The 17,944-nt window shown below is 50.7% G+C and overlaps 1 protein-coding gene across 1 annotated transcript in view; it reads left to right on the plus strand.

Moving 5' to 3' along the window:
* Positions 1 to 4,746: 4,746 nt before the first annotated feature.
* The window catches only part of GFPT1 (glutamine--fructose-6-phosphate transaminase 1), a 33,936-nt gene continuing 20,738 nt past the window's right edge, over positions 4,747 to 17,944 (plus strand). The window contains 5 exon segments of the mRNA XM_032712460.1: positions 4,747 to 4,806; positions 14,620 to 14,731; positions 15,119 to 15,222; positions 16,552 to 16,677; positions 17,399 to 17,457. Of these exon segments, the coding sequence (XP_032568351.1) occupies positions 4,800 to 4,806; positions 14,620 to 14,731; positions 15,119 to 15,222; positions 16,552 to 16,677; positions 17,399 to 17,457 (408 nt within the window). The 5' untranslated portion in view covers positions 4,747 to 4,799.

The following is a 17,944-nucleotide window of genomic DNA, read 5'->3' on the forward strand; positions in this document are numbered from 1 at the left end:
ACAACAAAAGATGTGATTGTTTGTTACAGAAATCATATCTTTTAAAGTAAATGTTAGAAGAAGACGATCCTGTCAGCTTCAGTAAGCAGAGAGGCTAATTAGCCTATTTAGAAGTAAAATCGTTCAGCCACCATTAGCGGTCTGTTTAAACATGCAAAAGCTTCTGGAGGACGTAATTCTCCACCTTGCAGAGGAAAGTGCAGTGCTTGAGGGCAGGAATTGCGTTTGGATGGCAGGAGAAGGACTGTTTGGGAGAAGGACTGTTTGCTCCTGCTGGATCCTGTTTGTTCTCCGGCAGGGCCGGGAGGAACTTGGCTGCCCCGGCTGCTGCGGAAGGAGGACGTGGCAGGGCCAACACCTTCCATCTGAGAGAGCAGGGGAAGGGAAATATTTGTTGTTCTGGCACTGAAATACATAAATGGGGCTTTGCGAGGAGTAGTTGTGTTTACTTGTGTGTGTGGGAAGCATTTCTTCCTGGTGCCTGGCTCCAGAGGGCTTTGGGAGTGGAAATACTGTTTCTGCTTTGTGCTGCCCCACCGAGCTGAGTTGGTGGTCGTTATTTGGCCTGTGCTCGTGTTCCCTGCGTGCAAGGATTTGACAGAGCTGTGTTCCCCTCTCTCACTCCTTGCCAGGGTAATTATTCCACTGAGTCCCTAAGCAGGATCAGTTCAGTCGGTGGACAATCTTTTACATAGCAGCTCATCAGCATGTGGCAGCCATAAACTTCATATTGCTTGTTAGAAATCTGAAAAGAAATATTTTAGCTAAATATTTCTGCAGCTTTCATGGAGAGTAATAACCCACAGTAGTTTAAATTACCCACTCAGGATTTGGAAATTGGTCTGAAATCACCATGTTTTCTTTACCCAGTGATGAAGTACACAGTGCCTGATCTTACAAGTGCATTGATGACAAAATTCCCCTCAAGGTAGGCTCAGACTACCCAAAAGAGAGCTTGTGCAAACATCAGTGCCCTGTTCTCCATCAGCAAACCATAGAATGGCAAGTCATGGGTCTGGTTTCTCAAAAAGAGACCTTTTTAGGACTGATTTCTCAATTTAATGCACTGTATAAGCCAAAACCTAAACAGCAGAGTAGCTGTTTTGTGTGGTAAATAAAATGTGTCTATGAAAGATGTGGTGGTTACTCTTCAGTTAAGCAGTACTAATCTCCTCCAGGTACTGTAGGGACATTTCCAGTCTTGTTTTTAATGGGGGTTTGATTTGTACAGAGAGGACCAAATTAAGCCTGTGTGTACAGAGGGTGAAGATTAAGCACCTTGTGATCTTGAGCCTGAAAAGATTCCATGTCCATCCTGTATCCTGTGTGTCCTCAGGTTCCTCGAGCTCTGCCCTGGGGAGAGGAGGTCACAACACATCTCACCCTCCTGCATCTGCTCTGCCCCACCCCAGAGCCCTCAGGGCAGCATGAGGCAGCGGGGGCTCCAGCTCGGGATAAACCACAGCAGAGGGAGGGTGGGAAGTGCCAGTTCTCCCTTGGGAAGCAGCACAAACCCAGGTGTGTTCCAGCACTGACCACAGCCACGAGCACCAGTGCTCTGATAGCCCAGCGGGGTGAAAGCGTCAGCCCAGACCAGCAGGAGCTTCTGTGTGAACTTCCAAGCCCTGAACAGCTCAGCTCATGGAAAGAATCCCTGTTGGTGAGAGGTGTCCCATCTCCTCCACTCACCCAAAAACCCTTCCATGGGCACATAGTCCTGACTGTTCAGCCTGGGAGGGGGCGAGTGGCCACGTCCTCTGGGGCAGGGACGGGCTGTTCTCAGCTCTGAGTTTGAAGAGGGCCCTTCAGCTGGGGCTGGGGGTCAGCAAGGGTTTTTTGGCTGTGAAGTCCTTCTATAAATTGCAGTTAGTCATTGTAAATATAATGACTACTTTAAATAAAGTAGTAATGGCTGCTCGAAATTATTCTGGTGTGTTTTTAAAGACAAAAGAAGTTGTGTGGTATCCTTGGTGTGCAGTAGCTAAGTGCAGAGTTAAGTCTGCCAGGGAGGCATTTTGTTTTCACCCATGTCAGAGGAAACACAACATGCATTCACTTTTCCTAGGCACTCTTCTAGCCCTCCCTTACAGGAAAAGTTGATTACAGCCATCTGAACTCTTGTCTTATAACTGTTTGCAGGTGGACACATCTTTTTTGTCAGGATGTGGCTCATCCCAAGTTTCTAGACGGAATTGCCCTCACATTATGTGGGAGGAAATCACTCACATTACCTGACGTTAATCTGGTTATCAGGGATATAATAATATAATCTGGTTATATATCAGGGATATATATATATATATATCTCAGGGATATATATAACTCTTTTCCAAGGGGTGGTAGTTTGCAATCTGTCTAAAATTCAGGACTTCAGCCAGAGCTTCTGTTTCAAGTCTTAATTTTCAAAGGCTCATGGGTGAGGGTTTGGGAAACTTCTCACGTTTCTCTGTTTGGTGGTAAGTTGCACTTTACATCCACATGAACTACTACATAATAGTAACAGCATGTCCTGTATGTACAGCAAACCTCAGAATAACAAGTTACATAGTGGGAAATACTGGCTTTTATGGGCAAAAAATTCAGTAGCCACTTCAGGATTAAACTCGTGGAGCTGGATTTCTGTGTGTGTGGAGTTCTGAGGAACCGACGAGTGCAAATGGAGGGTTACTCTCCGTTTGAGGGGTTGGTTTTTATAACATCAGGTGTGGCCCAGGTTCAGGTTGTGCAGTCGGGTCTTTGCTGTGCTGCTGACAGAGCTGAGCATGGGGCATCCCTGGTTACACTCCTGGTGCAGCCTTTCAGTTTGTATCGAGACAATGCCCTGCGTTATTCCAGGTTTGTAGGATACATTAGGAAATTCCATCAGTGATACCAAGTCCTGGAGCTGCTGCAGGGAAGGGAAGGAATTCCCAGCACAGAACCAGAACAGGAGGTGCCTGGGGAGTGCACGTGGATCAGTAACCTGGGGGGTGAGTGCTGAGCAGGGAGAGCAGCTCTGCTGTGCAGGGTGTGCATTCCTGGTGCTCACACCTTCCCAGGGCTCCACAGTTCCCTTCTCACCTGGGAAATCAGCTTCCTAAGGGAAGACAGGGAAGTGGAAGAAAACTGAGGATGTGAAGTCGGCCCTTCTCATCCCAGCTGAGCGAGGGGTTAAAGCACCAAGAGCTTGGATGGCAGAGCACTGCTCTGCAGAGCCATCCCAGGAGCAGGATCACTGCTTTGGCTCCTTCCCGTGTGCCCTCGCTGGAACAAAAGCTGGGAAGTGGCTCTGTGCTGGCTCTGAGCTTCTGATGTTCCTTAGATCTGTGACCTTCTCGCTGCTCCGTTCAGCCAGGTTCCAGCAGCAAGTTCAAAATCTACCCTGTGCTGGTTGTTTGATGTGCACTCACATTGCTCGTTGTTTTGGGGGCTTTTTAAGGAAATATTTCTTTGTTGACTTTAATTTAGAGTAAGATAAACTTGAATGAATGGTATTTTTCTTAAGGGATTGCTCTCTTTTGTAGCCTTAGGCTTTTAATAAGTTTTCCAGCAGGGTTTGATGGTGGTAGTTGCAGGCAGACAGTGTCACAGCTCTCCAGCTGCAGGGATGTCGCTCCTTTGTCACTCGTGCCCGGCCCTGGTTTGCTTTGCAGATTCGTCTTGATGGTTCCTTTCTCTTGCTTCTGAATAGGTGCTGTTGTAGAACAGTCAGAGTAGGAAACGAGAGGCCAGGCCACGTGGCTCTGGGAGGATTCACGCTGTGTCACGGGGGTACAGGAGGGGCTGTTTGTTCCCTGCCTGAGCCTGGAGAAGCCCTTTGGCTCTGGGTTCTTAACTCGGTCCTCTGCGAGTGCTGACGGCTGTGGAAAGGCCTGGGGATGATCCCGAGGGTGCTGCTCCTGACTGGTGTCAGTGGGAATTAGCAGCGGGGGCTCTGGGAACGGGTACAGCTTCCTGTGTCTTGGGGCTGGGAATTACTGGGGAAGGCTTCAGGGGACAGACACAACCTCCCCTGTATCTCGGGGCTACGACATACCGGGGAGGCTCAGGGAATGGTCATTCACCTCCCGTGTTTCAGGGCTGGGAATTACCGGGGGGCTCTAGGAATAGGCACCCCCCCCCCTCCCATTGTCTCTGGGCTGGGAATTACTGGGGGTCTCAGGGAATATCCCCTGAATCTCAGGGCTGGGAATTACCAGGGAGGCTCACGGAATGGACAGACCCCCTAGCCCGTGTCTCAGGGTGGGAATTACGGGGTGGGGTGGAGGGTGTCTCAGGGAACGGGCAGACCTCCCTCCCAGCATCCCAGGGCTGGGAATTACCGGGAGGGCTCAGGGAATGGGCGGACAGCACCCGTGTTTCGGGGCTGGGAATTACGGGGGGGATCAGGGAGCGGACACATATCCCCTGTATCTCTGAGCTGGGAATTACAGAGGGAGGGGCTCCGGGAATGGACAGACCCCCCCCCCCCCAGGCCGTGTCTCAGGGTGGGAATTACGGGAGGGGGGCTCTAGGAAGGGGCCCACCCTTCCCCTGTCTCAGCGCTGGGAATTACCGGGGGGGGCTCCGGGCGCGGCCTCGCCCTCCCCGTGTCCCGGGGGTGTTCCCGGCCCACGAGGGGGAGGCGGGCGGCGCTTTGTCCGCGCCGGGCCCTCCGCGGGCCCTCCCGGCGGACGCGGGCCCGGCTGCGGCTGCCACGTCCCGGGGGCCGGCCCGGGCCGGGCGGGGCGAGCGGGGGGCGGGCCCGGGGCCTGCGCGGTGCCCGGGCGGGGGGCGCGGCCCCGGCGCCTCAGACAGCGCGGCCGCCGGGCGGGAGCACCATGTGCGGTGAGCACGGGCCGGGCCGGGCCGGGGGCGGCGGGCAGGGCCGGGCCGGGCCCCGTGTGCTCCGGCCGGCCGGGGGAAGGAGGCTCCGGGCGCTGCCGCCGCCCCGGGGGTGGCGAGCGGCGCCCCGGCCCCGTTATCCCGGGTGTTATCCCGGGTGTTATCCCGGGTGTTATCCCGGTGTATCCCGGGTGCCATCGCCCTGCCGCGCCGGGGGGGGGGCGGCTCGCTCGTGTTAATGCCCCGAAAAGGCGAATTGTCCCCCGGTGGTGACAGAACGTGGCCCCGGCGGACAAAAGGCCCCGGTAGTGCCGGGGGCCGGGCGGGGATGCCGGGCTGTGGGGATGGGACAGCCCTGCCCGGGGGTACCGGGCTGTGGGGATGGGACAGCCCTGCCCGGGGGTGCCGGGCTGTGGGTGCCGGCACGGCGGGGATGTGGGAGCCCCCGCCGACGTGCCCAGCCCCGGCTCGGCTCTGTGGGAACAGCCGCTCCCACCCGGGGGGCACAGCAGTGGGGGTTTTTGAGGCGTTACAACTTGTGACACGAGGGTTTCCCAGGGCCGTTCGGGTTCGGTCGGTGCGGGCTGAGGCAGTGGGCGGGGTCCGGCCGGGCTCGGCAGTGCCCGGGACCAGCTCAGGACACACCAGCGGAGCCTCCCCGAGCTCAGCTCATGCCCCGGGCGAGCAGCAGCTCGGGCCAGCGAGGCTGGTCCTCTCACCGAGGTCCTTTCCACTCCATTTGCTGTTCTAGTACAGCCACTCCGCCTCTTCTTTTGGGCACGGGAATATCACTGATCCTTTCTCTTTCTGTCCCGTCGTCTTCATGTTTTTCCATGGATATCTATGCAACGGTGATCTGTTGGTTCTTCCTGTTGTCATTCAACTATTCCTTCTCTTTTTTGTTAGTTTTATGTGCAAAATTAAAGTGATGCTCTAAGCAAGGTTATGGGGTTTGTACCTAATGTGCAAGTTGCCATTTCTCTCATTGTTTTTGTGGGGTTGAACTGGTATCACCTCCAAACTCCTCCAGTACCTGGCCAGCATGTCCAGCTTCGTGCCCTCTTTCCAGAGCCTCTTTACCAGGGAGCTGGGAATCGATCCTCTTTGTCAGTCTTCCTTCTGAATAGAACTCGTGTTGTATTTCTGTAAATTGTGTTTCTGACTGTACATCTGCCCTTGTCAGAGAAAAATGAAGGTAAGGCAGGTCAGAACTGCACACCCCAATTTGCAGTCAAGTGGCACCAGCTTTCTCTTCAGCCTACCGACAAATACTAAGGTGTAAAGCCATCAAAGACACAATAGTTTCCGTGCAAAAACCAAGTAAAAATTCAGTGAAGGGAAGATCTGAACTTCCCTTGTGGAAGTTGTGGAGCACTGCGAAGAGGCCATAAGGAACTCCAGCTTACATTTAACACTATGTTCAGTTGTGTTAAAAGTACAAAGTGGAGCAAAGCTAAGAATAGAAGGGATAATTATTATTATAAATAGCTTGCTGCAAGGATAGGGATGGTTTGGGTGCCCTGTGCTTGCCTTATGTGAGGTCCAGCCTTTGAAATGTGCAGTATTAACTTTCTGCTCTTTGTCTTTTTGTGTGTGATAAGCCCTGAAAATGCTGGGGGGAGTTACTTAGTTGTGTTCAGACTTGATGTGTTTCTCCTCTTTATGATATAAGCAAAATTCTCTTTGGATATTGAAACATTTTATGAAGACAGTGAGAAAAGCATTAGTGAATATTGACTCTGCTGTTGAGTCTTGTTCTGGGGGTCAGAGATGTAACCTGTGGGGAGATCTGACTTGTCTCTCCTGACTGAGGGGATGTCTTGCAGTGGAGGGCCCTGATCTCTCGTGCTGTGGGTTCCACAAGGTCTGAGCAGCTGAGTTACACAGGGTAGTGGCAGCTGCACAGGCCTGGTGAATCCTCAGACAACGTTTCTGGATTAGAATGGGAAGTTGGGATTTACACTGCTTTGTCTTGCCTGGTGGGTCCCCTGCCACCTTCAGAGTTTTACCCAATTCATCTCACACAGATAGGTGGTTATTATGATGAGTTTTAACAGAAAAAAATGTGACAGTGCTGCAATTGTTGTCTGAATTCTCAGATACCTCCGTTTATCAGAGAGAGCTTCAGTTCACTCCATCAACAGCTTCAGCTTCCAGACTGGAACAGTGTTTCCCCTGGTGTTCAGGTTTATGTGTGACCTTACAAAGTCCCATGGTCTGACAGGCTCCTGCTGCTGGACAGGGGAAGGAAAGGAAAGGAACCTCGAAGTTCAGTTCCTTGGTGTCTGACAGCAGTATGGAGATGTGCTGGGGTTCTGCTTTTAGTAGTGTTAGTGAAAAATAGTGTTTGCTCTTGGTGTGTATTAGAAACTTGCAGTTTGAAGACCTGACCAGTGTAAGTTGGGTGTGCTTTGGTCTGAATACACCAAACCTGTTCAATGGCATCTATGAAATAGTTTAGAAAACAGGTTTTTCAGGGTAGCCAGGCTCGATGGACTGTTCTGTAAATCAGTAAACCTGTTGTATGCTGTGACTAGTTTTAATGACAAAAGGGATTGTAGAATTTAGGTCTTGTATTACTAGTGATTCCTGAAGATAAAAATGGACTTGAGTTCCAGGTTTGGGGGCTGCCTGTCCAACAGTGGGGGCTGCTGTCCCCCTGCTGAGCTGCCATTTGTCACCCCGAGGTGTCCCTGGGGGCTGCCCTTCTCTGAACCAGGAGCAGTGATTCTTGCCCAGAGGGAACCCCCAGAACTGATGCCCTGGTTGTTCAGTGAGGCAGGAGAAACCCTGCCCCTTTCAGCTGGGGAGGGAGAGGTGTGTGCATGGGCAGCCAGAGCAGCGTCCAGTGCACAAATGTGGATCTGCACTGAGGGGATGTTTTCCTGCTTGGCTTTTTTCTCAGCCTGGAGGTGATGGATTGGGTGTAACCTCTCTCCTGTGCAGCTCTGACAGCACAGCGAGGGTGGGGCTGACCTTGTGCTCCTCAGATTGGGCAGAAATAGCGAGGTTTTGGTACATAGGGGTTGGCACCTCCCTGAACTGCAGGTGACAGGAGCCCACTGCAGTGGGGCTGAGCATCCCTGCTGGGATAAAGGGTTCCTTGGAATTGCCAGGGGGATGTACTGATAGCATCTGTGGAAGTGGTTTAACAGTAAAGGGTATGCTACAAAGGAGTTTGTGAGTAAACCCAGCCTGAAGGCTTTTCTGCTTTTGTAGGAAAAGGATTAGGAGAAGCTGTTCCTGAGTAACTTCACCTGTTCAAGATCCTGGAGAAGATTATTTATCTGGAAGTAGTGATTCATTTCATTTGCTTGTGAACTTCCCATGAAATAAAGGAATCTGAGCTCCAAAAGGGTCACAGGAAAATGAAGTTCTCAGGAAAAGTATTGTGACTGTCAACTATAGAAATCAGGAACATCCATTGTTAAAGTTCTATTCTGTTAAAAGTACCATCTGTTTATAGGGAGCTCTTTGTGTAGCTGACAGTAAGAAGGCCCAGGATTTGGGCTTGAATATTAAAAAGAGAGTTGGGTTTCCCAAGCTGCCAAATGCCTGTTCTCGTGGTTGCTCAGGTAAGGTTTTTAAGGCAAACCCGCAAGAAAGGAAATGTTTTATGTTCTAGAGTGTATAGATCAAGATATTTCACTGAAGAGAAATACAGACAGGACTCCTTACTGTGGATTTCAGTGTGATTCAGGGGTTGTCTGATAAGCTGACATGCTTTGAACGAGCCTTTTCAGCCCACATGTGCAAACTCCTGTGTCAGGTCAGTAGTTTAAATATGTCATTAAGTTGAAATGCTTCATTATGTTGTAAAGTGGGAGTGCTGTTCTAATTCCCAAGTGTGTTAGTGTCAAGTCCTGAGGTTTTAGTGTGCTCCAGCCAGGGCTGTTGTGTTTCCTGAGCCTGGCAGACAGACTTTCCTGGAGTGTCTTTGCTGCTATTTTCTTTCAGCTGGGAATTCCCAGTTCCAAACAGTGCTGGACAAGAGGGAAGTTCACAGGGTTGGTGTTTTGCTTCACATGTGTTTCAGCTGGAACAGTGCCAGCTCAGGGCTTGTCAAGATAGAGTGATTAAACGTCATTAAATGTCACTCATATATCCTGGTTTTCTGGAATACTTCCTCCTGCTGGCTTGTTTCACAGAGTGAGTTGCAGGGGGCAGGTGTGGTGTGTTACTGAAGAGCCCTTGTGTGGGAGGGGCTGAAACCAAAACTCCTCTTTTCGGGTCTACTGGGCACCTGAAATTCATGGTTCTGGGAGGTTCTGCTTGGAGTTTGGGTTTGTACATTTTTGGCACCTGACAGCTGACTGGCAAGGGGATAAGCTGAGGATGCACCAGATGGGACCCTGGTGAACTCCTTGGATTTGCCTTGGAATTTCATCCAAACCAGCATGTTCAAGGAGCTGTCACTTTGACAGAGAGATTGGCACTTCTCCGAGAGCCCTCCTGACAGAGCTGTGCAGTGATGTCTCCTCATCTCCTGACAGAGCTGTGCAGTGATGTCTCCTCATCTCCTGACAGAGCTGTGCAGTGATGTCTCCTCATCTCCTGACAGAGCTGTGCAGTGATGTCTCCTCATCTCCTGACAGAGCTGTGCAGTGATGTCTCCTCATCTCCTGACAGAGCTGTGCAGTGATGTCTCCTCATCTCCTGACAGAGCGTGGCAGTGGTGTCTCCTCATCTCCTGACAGAGCTGTGCAGTGGTGTCTCCTCATCTCCCTGACAGAGCTGTGCAGTGGTGTCTCCTCATCTGACAGAGCTGTGCAGTGGTGTCTCCTCATCTCCTGACAGAGCTGTGCAAGTGGTGTCTCCTCATCTCCTGACAGAGCTGTGCAGTGGTATCTCCTCATCTCCTGCATTGTGTGCAGTGATTTGAAGAGCACAGGGAGGGAGGGAACAAGGCTCTCCGGTGGTGCCTCGGAGAAGGAAGTCCCTGGTGTGAGAGGAAAGGTCCTTTCCAGGCTGAACTGCAGGGTTTGGTGTTCTGTGTCCCCACCTTGGGGCAGGCTGCCTTTTGGGGCTGGATAGAAGTGACCCTTTGTTCAACTCTTGAGTGAAAAGAGGGTTTTTCTTGCAGGGCCCAGGCTGTGTCAGGCTGGGACGTGTGTGTCATGCTGTGTGTCACCTGGGTGCCCTCTGACAGTGACACAGTTGGGACCCAATGCTTGAGCTCTGATTCAGAGGAAAGTTCCCTCTGCAACAGCCCAACTTGTGGCTGCTGGGAGAAAGGAACATTTTTCAAAAATGCTCCTAGGTCAAGCACTTCTGTCCTCTTCATCTTTCTTTTGAGGGCAGTGGAACTGTGCTTAAAAGTGGCAGTGATTCCAAGGTGTGATTGCTCAGATATTCCTGAATAACCCAATAGTTAGAGTCAGTAAAAATGCTGGTTTTGAAATGTGCATTCAACTTTCCCCAGCTATGACGAGGTCACCTCATTACAGGATGTTTGAAAAGGAGAAATGAAATGCATTGGTAAATATTCCAGTAAATGAAACTTCTTACACATAATTCATCATGATAAGTGTCATAAATGGGTGATAAGCCTTCAGATACTGGAGTCTAGCTTGCAGATTAGTAAGTCATGTGTTTTGGAAGACTTGTGTCCTTTTACAGGAGCCTTATTGTTCCATACGTTACTTTAATTATGCGTCATTTTTACATATTCTATTTTTATTTCATTTTTTCCTGTTTCCTCTAAAGTGCATTTCAAACCTTCTTGTCTTACTTTCATTTTTGTCTGTAAAATGTGTTGCTCACAGGTGAGTTCTTAGAATTTGGTTTTTCCCAGGGGCATCTCCATTATCACTCCAGCTATTTTCCTCTCAGGGTCTAAAAGCTGAACTGAGTCAAAATGGAACCTCCCAGTATTACAGGGTCTGGTGTTTTTTTTTGAGGAGTGTGTCTGCATATTTCAACATCATTAACAGTGTATTTGCATTTCTTCTGATTTCCTACTTTTCATAGTCTGTGTTTTCTGATAAGAGGCACTGAATTCCTTGGGTTGGATTTTTGGGGGTTGTTTGGGGTTTCTTCTGTAGCATTCTTAGTCTCAGGTTCATATTTTTTCACAGGCCTCCTGAATAATCTAATGTAATTGTGCTGTAATTAATAGACGTTTTCAGTGCCTGAGACAAGTGCCAAGCTGGCTGCTTTCTGGATGGATGTGTTGTGTTTGTTTGCAGTACAGGCAGGAGTAAACCCTTTGGTTTTCCCTCTCGTTCCAGAGGAGCCATCCCTTCCTGAGGGCATGGCCTCCCCTGCCAGCAGTTGTGATCCCTGACAAGGAGTCAAGTTTGGAGCTGTGGGTTGGGTGTTTTTTTTTTTTAGTTTAGGTGTGACTGAACTTGCTAAAATGTGCAGAGAAAACGACTTCTCAAGCCACTGTCTGATTTGGGTTCAGATTTACCAAAAGTGTCCAGCCCTGCCTGCAGGGAGACAGTTCTGCTTTTATGCCATTTTTTTGGTTCAGAATAAGTAGCAATCCAAGTGTCAGGAGCGGGATGGAGACTAAAATGTTCAATTCACATTAAAAAAAAATATTTTATGTCAGGAAAATGAGTTTCTGCCTAAAAACTGTGCCCGTCTGTGGAGTGAGACTGTTTCAGGAGGAGGTTTGGTTTCAGGGGGGCTCAGCCCGGGGTTGCTGTGCTGTGCAGTGATGTGGTGGGGGCTGGGAGCTGTGCTGTCCCCCTTCCCTGTGCCCCCACCCTCCTGCTGTGCCCAGTTTCCCAGTTCCAGATGTGGGGTGACACCCTGGGCCCCTGTGCTTCCATGGAAAATACCCTCATTTAAAATGTGATATCACGGCCTGGAAATGAGTTGGGGTTTGTGCCCGGTGGGTTACAGGGGCAGTGCCTGCCATCCCACAGACCCAGAGCATTCCCTCCCACCTCATCCCTACCATCCAGATTCCCAGAGCATTCCCTCCTACCCTCATCCCTGCCATCCCACAGTCCCAGGAGCATTCCCTCCTACCCTCATCCCCCTAATCCCAGAGCATTCCCTCCCAGCCCTTGCACGCCGCTGTCTGCGGAGGCTGGAGACATGGACAGGGAGCCAGGGTGGGATATAAGGGTGGCAGAGCCAATCCCTCAGTGCCCTCGCTGTCCCACAGTGCTTCCCCTCCACCTTCCCTCAGTTCTCTTTCCTCCTTTAGGTATCCCGCTGCTCCATCCCAGATTCCCGAGGCTGCCTCACCCTTTCCCTGGCAGCCTGTCCTGTTCCTGCTCAGCCAGGGAAGAAGGGCCTCCTCTGTGCTCCCTCAATGGGCCCTTGTGCCTCTCACCCGGCTGCTGTTCCCGGGAAGGCCGTGCAGGAGCCAGCCTGGCCACAGGGGATGGAGTTCCAACCCCAGAGCCCCCCAAGGCTCCTCGTTGCTCCCTCTCCAGCAGGTCCTGCCCGAGCGGCCGGGCTGCTGTGCCGTGGGAGTGGGACGAGTTCCCAGGGAGCTGTGCCCCAGTGGGACTGGCTGTGCCACTCTGAGGTGGCTGAAATGCCACCAAGGGGGTGCAGAGCTTGTAGGTTCTTCTGGAGAACCATGTGATGGGCCCAGCACCATCCAAACGAGGTGTGAAGCTCCGGGGATTGGCTGGGAACAGGACCCTGAGCGTGGCATCCAGGGTACATAAAACCAGAGCAAGGTTTCAAGTCAAATGATTTAGATGTTAAAAAAAAATGCAAGCGGTGTTTGTGATTCTGTAATTACTCATGTGGTTTTAGTTATGCCTTCTGGAGTGGCTGGATTTGGGATGTCCTGGCAGGTGACAGGGAAATATCAGGGACTGCTGCAGCTCAGCTGCCTTGAAAGCCCTCTCGGGTGCCTGTTGTCTCTGCTTTATGGTAACTTGTTTTATGTGTAACTCTCCTGCTGCACTGGGTGTCTGTATAAGGGGGGCTTTTCCATCTCCTGCTGTAAGACCTGGAGTCATTTAAAGGATTTTTGGCATCCGGGATATAGCTGACATGTGCTGTCCTTCAGCCCTGACAACTACTCAGAGTCAGCTCACTTCAAACAGGAGGCTGCTGTTTGTCTGAAGAAGGCGTTTTAGAAGCAGAGTGAACGAAGCATCTCGAGTTGGAAAGCTGTTTTTATGCCAAGGGGTGGGAATGAGGGTTTGGAGATGAAGGCATCCTTCCCAGGAGGCAATTTGGAGCACAGCAGAGGTGTTTGCTGCTGTTGGGATTTTATCTGCTGAGCTCTGAGCTGTGAGTTGGGAGGTTTGGAGAGGAGGAGCTCACCCTGTCGTGAGACTGGAGGATCCAGCACTCAGGGTGAGCAGATTCCATGGTGAGAGCAGCAGCCCTGTGTGCCCTGTTGTTTGGGATCGGGAACAATGGAAAGGAAACTGTGAATTTTCATAAACTTGGTCCTGGTAGCCTTTTGGGTGGTTGGGAAATGAAGGCAGAAGCCAAAGGAACCAAGTGAAAAGCTCCTTTTTTGTAGTTTTGCCTTCATCTGAGTAGGATTAAGAAAAGAAACACTAGAAAAGTGCATCTGATTTCTTGCAGCAGTGTGGAGATCAGGGAGTTGTGGAGAGCTCTGTTGCAGCGAGCTCCAGGGACATGTCACTTCTCCTGGCAGTGGGAAGGTGAAGCTCAGGGCAAGCTTATCCTGAGACCTGTCCATGGAAAAGGGAGAAGGAACAGGAGAGGGTCAAAACAGCTTGGGCTGTGTAAGGCCCTGTCCCTCCATGGCTGAGCAGTCCTTGTAAATGGTCCAGCACTTGCTGTGGGATGTTCTTGTGTGTCCATCAACACCGAGTAGCCCCTATTTCTACTTATAAAATAAAGACAACAAAAGGCTTGGAACTATTTAGTTTAATTCCAAAACACAAAAAAGCTGAAGAATGCAATTTTTCAAATATTCTTTAAAATAGTCTCTGTGTAAAGGTGTATGCTCTAAAAGCCCTGTTGGGAGTGCAGTTTCTCCCATGAATAAAAGTTTGGGAGCTGTATGGCAGCACCATCAGGACTTTGGGTTTGTGTGTGTGACTGAATTCTGATCTCAAGAGGTTTTGATAAAGTTTCTCAAATGGCAAACCTGGAATTCCCCGTCACACAGATGGATGTTTGTGTGAATCTGGTCTCACTTTTACTCCACACAGATATTTTCTCCTTTCAGATGTTACAGGGTGACTCTAGGTTTCAAGTATGGATATTTCTAGCACCCAGTAAATGTCTTCTCCTCCTACTGCTTCATGGTGGCACCAAAGGAAATGGTTCTGAGCTGGAGCCAGGGTTGGCATTAGAGGAGGAATCTGTGTGTCCTCATCACTGCTTAAAATAGAAACAATTCATCTTCCTCTGCAACCCACAGGAAAAGGAGCTCCATTGGTTTGGGGGTGTTCGTGTGCATGAGTGAAATGATTTTGTTCTCAGAGAATTAGTGGGAGGAACTTGGAGAAAGCTCTTGAAGGAAGAGTTCCTTTGGAGGATGGTTCTTGGGCGTGCTCTGTGTTAGTGAGCCCTGACTTCTTCACCTGCAGGGAGGAGCGTTCTGTGCCCTGTGTTGTCCCCTGGCAGCTCATCCTCTTGTGTAGGTCCAGCCCAGGGAAATTATGCCTCCCATCACCCCCAGGCTTGTCCTGCTCAGATGCTTTCAGAGTCAGGAGAGGGATGAGGGTGTTTGTGGGTAGTTTTGGTCTGTTAAATGTTAGTGACATCTCTGTGGGGCTGAAAACGTGGTGGTGAAAACTGTCAGCAGGGAGTTCTTGGTACTGTTTAACTTAGTGCACACACAAAGGAGCTGGCACATACAGAGCTTCCTCAGCTGTGATTCTGTGGTAAGATTGTTCTCTTTTCCCCAACCAGGCATCTTTGCTTACCTGAACTACCATGTTCCCCGACGACGGCGGGAGATCCTGGAGACCCTCATCAAGGGGCTCCAGCGGCTGGAGTACAGGGGCTATGACTCTGCAGGTACCTCTCCCTTCAACAACACTGCCTCTTCCTTTGAGTTTTGGCTTGTAAGTGATGGGTTTTGTGGTGTAATTGTGAATGGTTTCTACTGTTGAAGAAAACTGAAACACAAACTGGACGTGCCTGTGGTCAGGTGGTCAGAGGTTTGGATTAACTTTCAATATACAGATTTCTATAAACATTCTTGATGCCTTTTTTTCCTAAGGCTTTAAAAATACTGACAAGGATGGCAAAAGGAAAACTTATTTCTGCTCTGAGAGGTTTCTTGCCTGTATGTGGAGGGAGAAAGGACACTGGAAAAAAAAAAAGGGCAGTGTTGGTTTACTTCAAATACTGTAATAACTTCTGCACTTCACTCTCTTTCTCCACGTCCCATGGTGGTGCTTAGGTGGGGACTGGATGGTGGAAATGACAAAGACTGGGAAGCCAATGCCTGCAAAATCCATATTATTAAGCAGAAGGGCAAAGTGAAGGCCCTGGATGAAGAGGTTCACAGTGAGTATCTCCCTTTCCTCCTTTACCTGCCCTCTTCCCTTGAGCTGTGTCCTCTCCCCTCATTTGGGTTTTGGATATCACCTGTTTTACCCACCACACTGTATTTCCAAGTAACCTGTGTGTGTAGAGCCAGAGGTGTGAACACTCACCCCTGTGCTGTGAAGGCACCGTATGCTGTGAGCTCCCCAGTGATCCTGTGGTGGGGTGAAGGCACAGAGAAGTCCTGATTCCTCGAGACAAATCAGTCACAAATCAGCCTGTTCAAGTAAAATAGACCTGAAATATGTTTTAAAAAGGACCTAAAAAACCCAAACAAAACCAATCCTTAAGGTGAGAGATAATTATCAAGAGCTTGAGCAGAAAGGAGAAATGCTCTAATAACTCACCAGGTGGATTTTAACTGTTCACTTGTAATGCTTGTCCCAGCTCAGTCTGTCCATCTGGGGGTGATGGGCTCTGCAGGTGGCTTTGGGAAAGCACTGGTGTGTGACACTGTCACATCATGAGAGCAGGCAGCGAGGGCTTCTGCAGCTCCTTCTACCTCTCTGTGTTCCCTTGATTGAGATGTAAAGTTCATTAAATCTGAACTGGATGCAAAGACACGGAGTTGTTGGGAGTGGGATACAGGTGGGCTGTGTGAGGGTGGGGAGGTGCTTTTCAGAGCAGTCAAGATCTCTGCTTCACACCCCAAAGCTGCTGTGCTGATGTCAGTCAAGTCTTTTTAACCCACTCTTGTGTTACCCTCAGGTGCAGAGTGTTGTGTGTCCCAGAGGGAGGTGGGTTGGTCTGCTCTGGGTCTAAACCAGGAGCCAGAAAGGCAAAATGAGGAGGGCTGTGTGGTACAGAAACAGGAGATAAAGGATTCCTGAGGAAACGTTTGTCTGCTCAATAAAGTTGCAGGATAGTTTTAAAGAGGTTGTGGGACACTTGTGGAACAAAAGGAGTATTTTTTTTCCAAAGAGATATCATTGCTAACAGTACATTTTCTAGAGACAGGGGTTAGGATGAATAACTAAGTGGTGTGTGGCCATGAGGTGGGCGGGGAACAAAGGTTGGATTCTTTCTTAAAGGTGAGGAATGCAGGGTGATTGCTTGTGTCCATCTGCATTGTCCATCCCTGGAAACACCTTGGTGTTTTGGTGGACTTGATGATCTTAAAGGTCTTTTCCAGCCTTAACAATCCTGTGATTCCGTGTCCTGTGGGATTTGCCGGTTCTGTTTCCCTACCAGCATTCCTGTCCTGTGATCCCCGGAGGCCTGGGGAGACCCCAACCTTGCCTTGGGGTAGGGACAGCCCGTTAGGACTAAAACCTTCTCCTTCTGCTGCAGAGCAACAGGACATGGACCTGGACATCGAGTTTGATGTGCACCTGGGGATCGCCCACACGCGCTGGGCCACGCACGGGGAGCCCAACCCCATCAACAGCCACCCCCAGCGCTCCGACAAGAACAACGGTGAGTCCCGAGACCCTGCAGCCCCTGGAGTCTCTGCAGGAGATTCCTGCTGCCTCCCCTGCCCTGGAGGGGTGGCTGGACCGGGCTGGGGGTTTATTCAGTGGTGCTGAGCCCAGCTGAGGGGAAGCTGCAGGACTGGACTCGGTTTTTGGCCGTGGGGTGTGTTGGCAGTGGGGGGTGATCCCAGGGAGGGGTGGGGTTGGTGCCCAGGGGTTGGGTGGGTGCATGGGCACAGAGCAGAGAGGTAAAGGCAGAAGGAAATTGGATGGTGAGAACTCTCGTGACCGTTCCTTGGAGCAGGATTTTGTATACTTTTTTCCCTATTTATTTTGGTTTTTCCCTGATCCCACTGCACAGAAGGGGTCGTTGTGCTTGGGGCTGTCACAGTGTGGGTTGTGATGGGTGTAGCTGCCCCAGGAGCAGCAGGGAGTTTAATTGCTCCCAGCAGGATGGAAGCTGCCAAGTGCCTGAGTGACTCCAGAAGCTTTGCAGGATCTTGGCAGCCCTGGTCCCACCCAGGTCACTCTTATCCTCTACCATTCCCAGCCACGCCAGCAGGGCAGAGCAGGGAATCCCAGCAGGAGGTGAATCTGTTTGTTCTGCCAAGTGCCTCTCCCACAGTGACATTCTGTGGGCTCTGGGGTCAGTTCCATGGCTGTGGGCTTTGCTGCCAGGCTGGGGCTGGGGCTGGGGCTGAACAGGGCGTTTCCTCTGTCCCCAGAGTTCATTGTCATCCACAATGGCATCATCACCAACTACAAGGACCTGCGGAAATTCCTGGTGAGTGACCTCTGGGTGTGTGTGGGACACTCCCTCCCTGCCTTCCCACTCACCTTTGCTCACAACACTTCCCACTCACCTGAGCTCACACACTTCCCACTCACCTGAGCTCACACACTTCCCACTCACCTCTGCTCACACACTTCCCACTCTCTCCCCATTGTGTTCTCACACTCACTTTCCCACTCAAAACTCCCCCACTCACATTCACACTCCCACTTGTCCCATTCCTTCACTCACTCCCCAGATCTCATTTCCACTCCTTTCACTCCCCCACTCACATTCACTCTCCTCCATTCACGTTCCCCGACTCGTATTTGCACTCACCTCCACTGAGACTCTCACAGTAACTCTCCTACTCCTGAATTCCATCCCCCCATTCCCTCCCTACCTCACCCCCACTCGTCTTCCCACTCCCATCCCTCTTCACTCCCCCACTCATATTCTCACACTCATACTGCAGTGCTCACTCCTCCAATTTACACTC

This window comes from Chiroxiphia lanceolata, chromosome 28, assembly GCF_009829145.1.
Source record: "Chiroxiphia lanceolata isolate bChiLan1 chromosome 28, bChiLan1.pri, whole genome shotgun sequence".
NCBI classification, from domain to species: domain Eukaryota; kingdom Metazoa; phylum Chordata; class Aves; order Passeriformes; family Pipridae; genus Chiroxiphia; species Chiroxiphia lanceolata.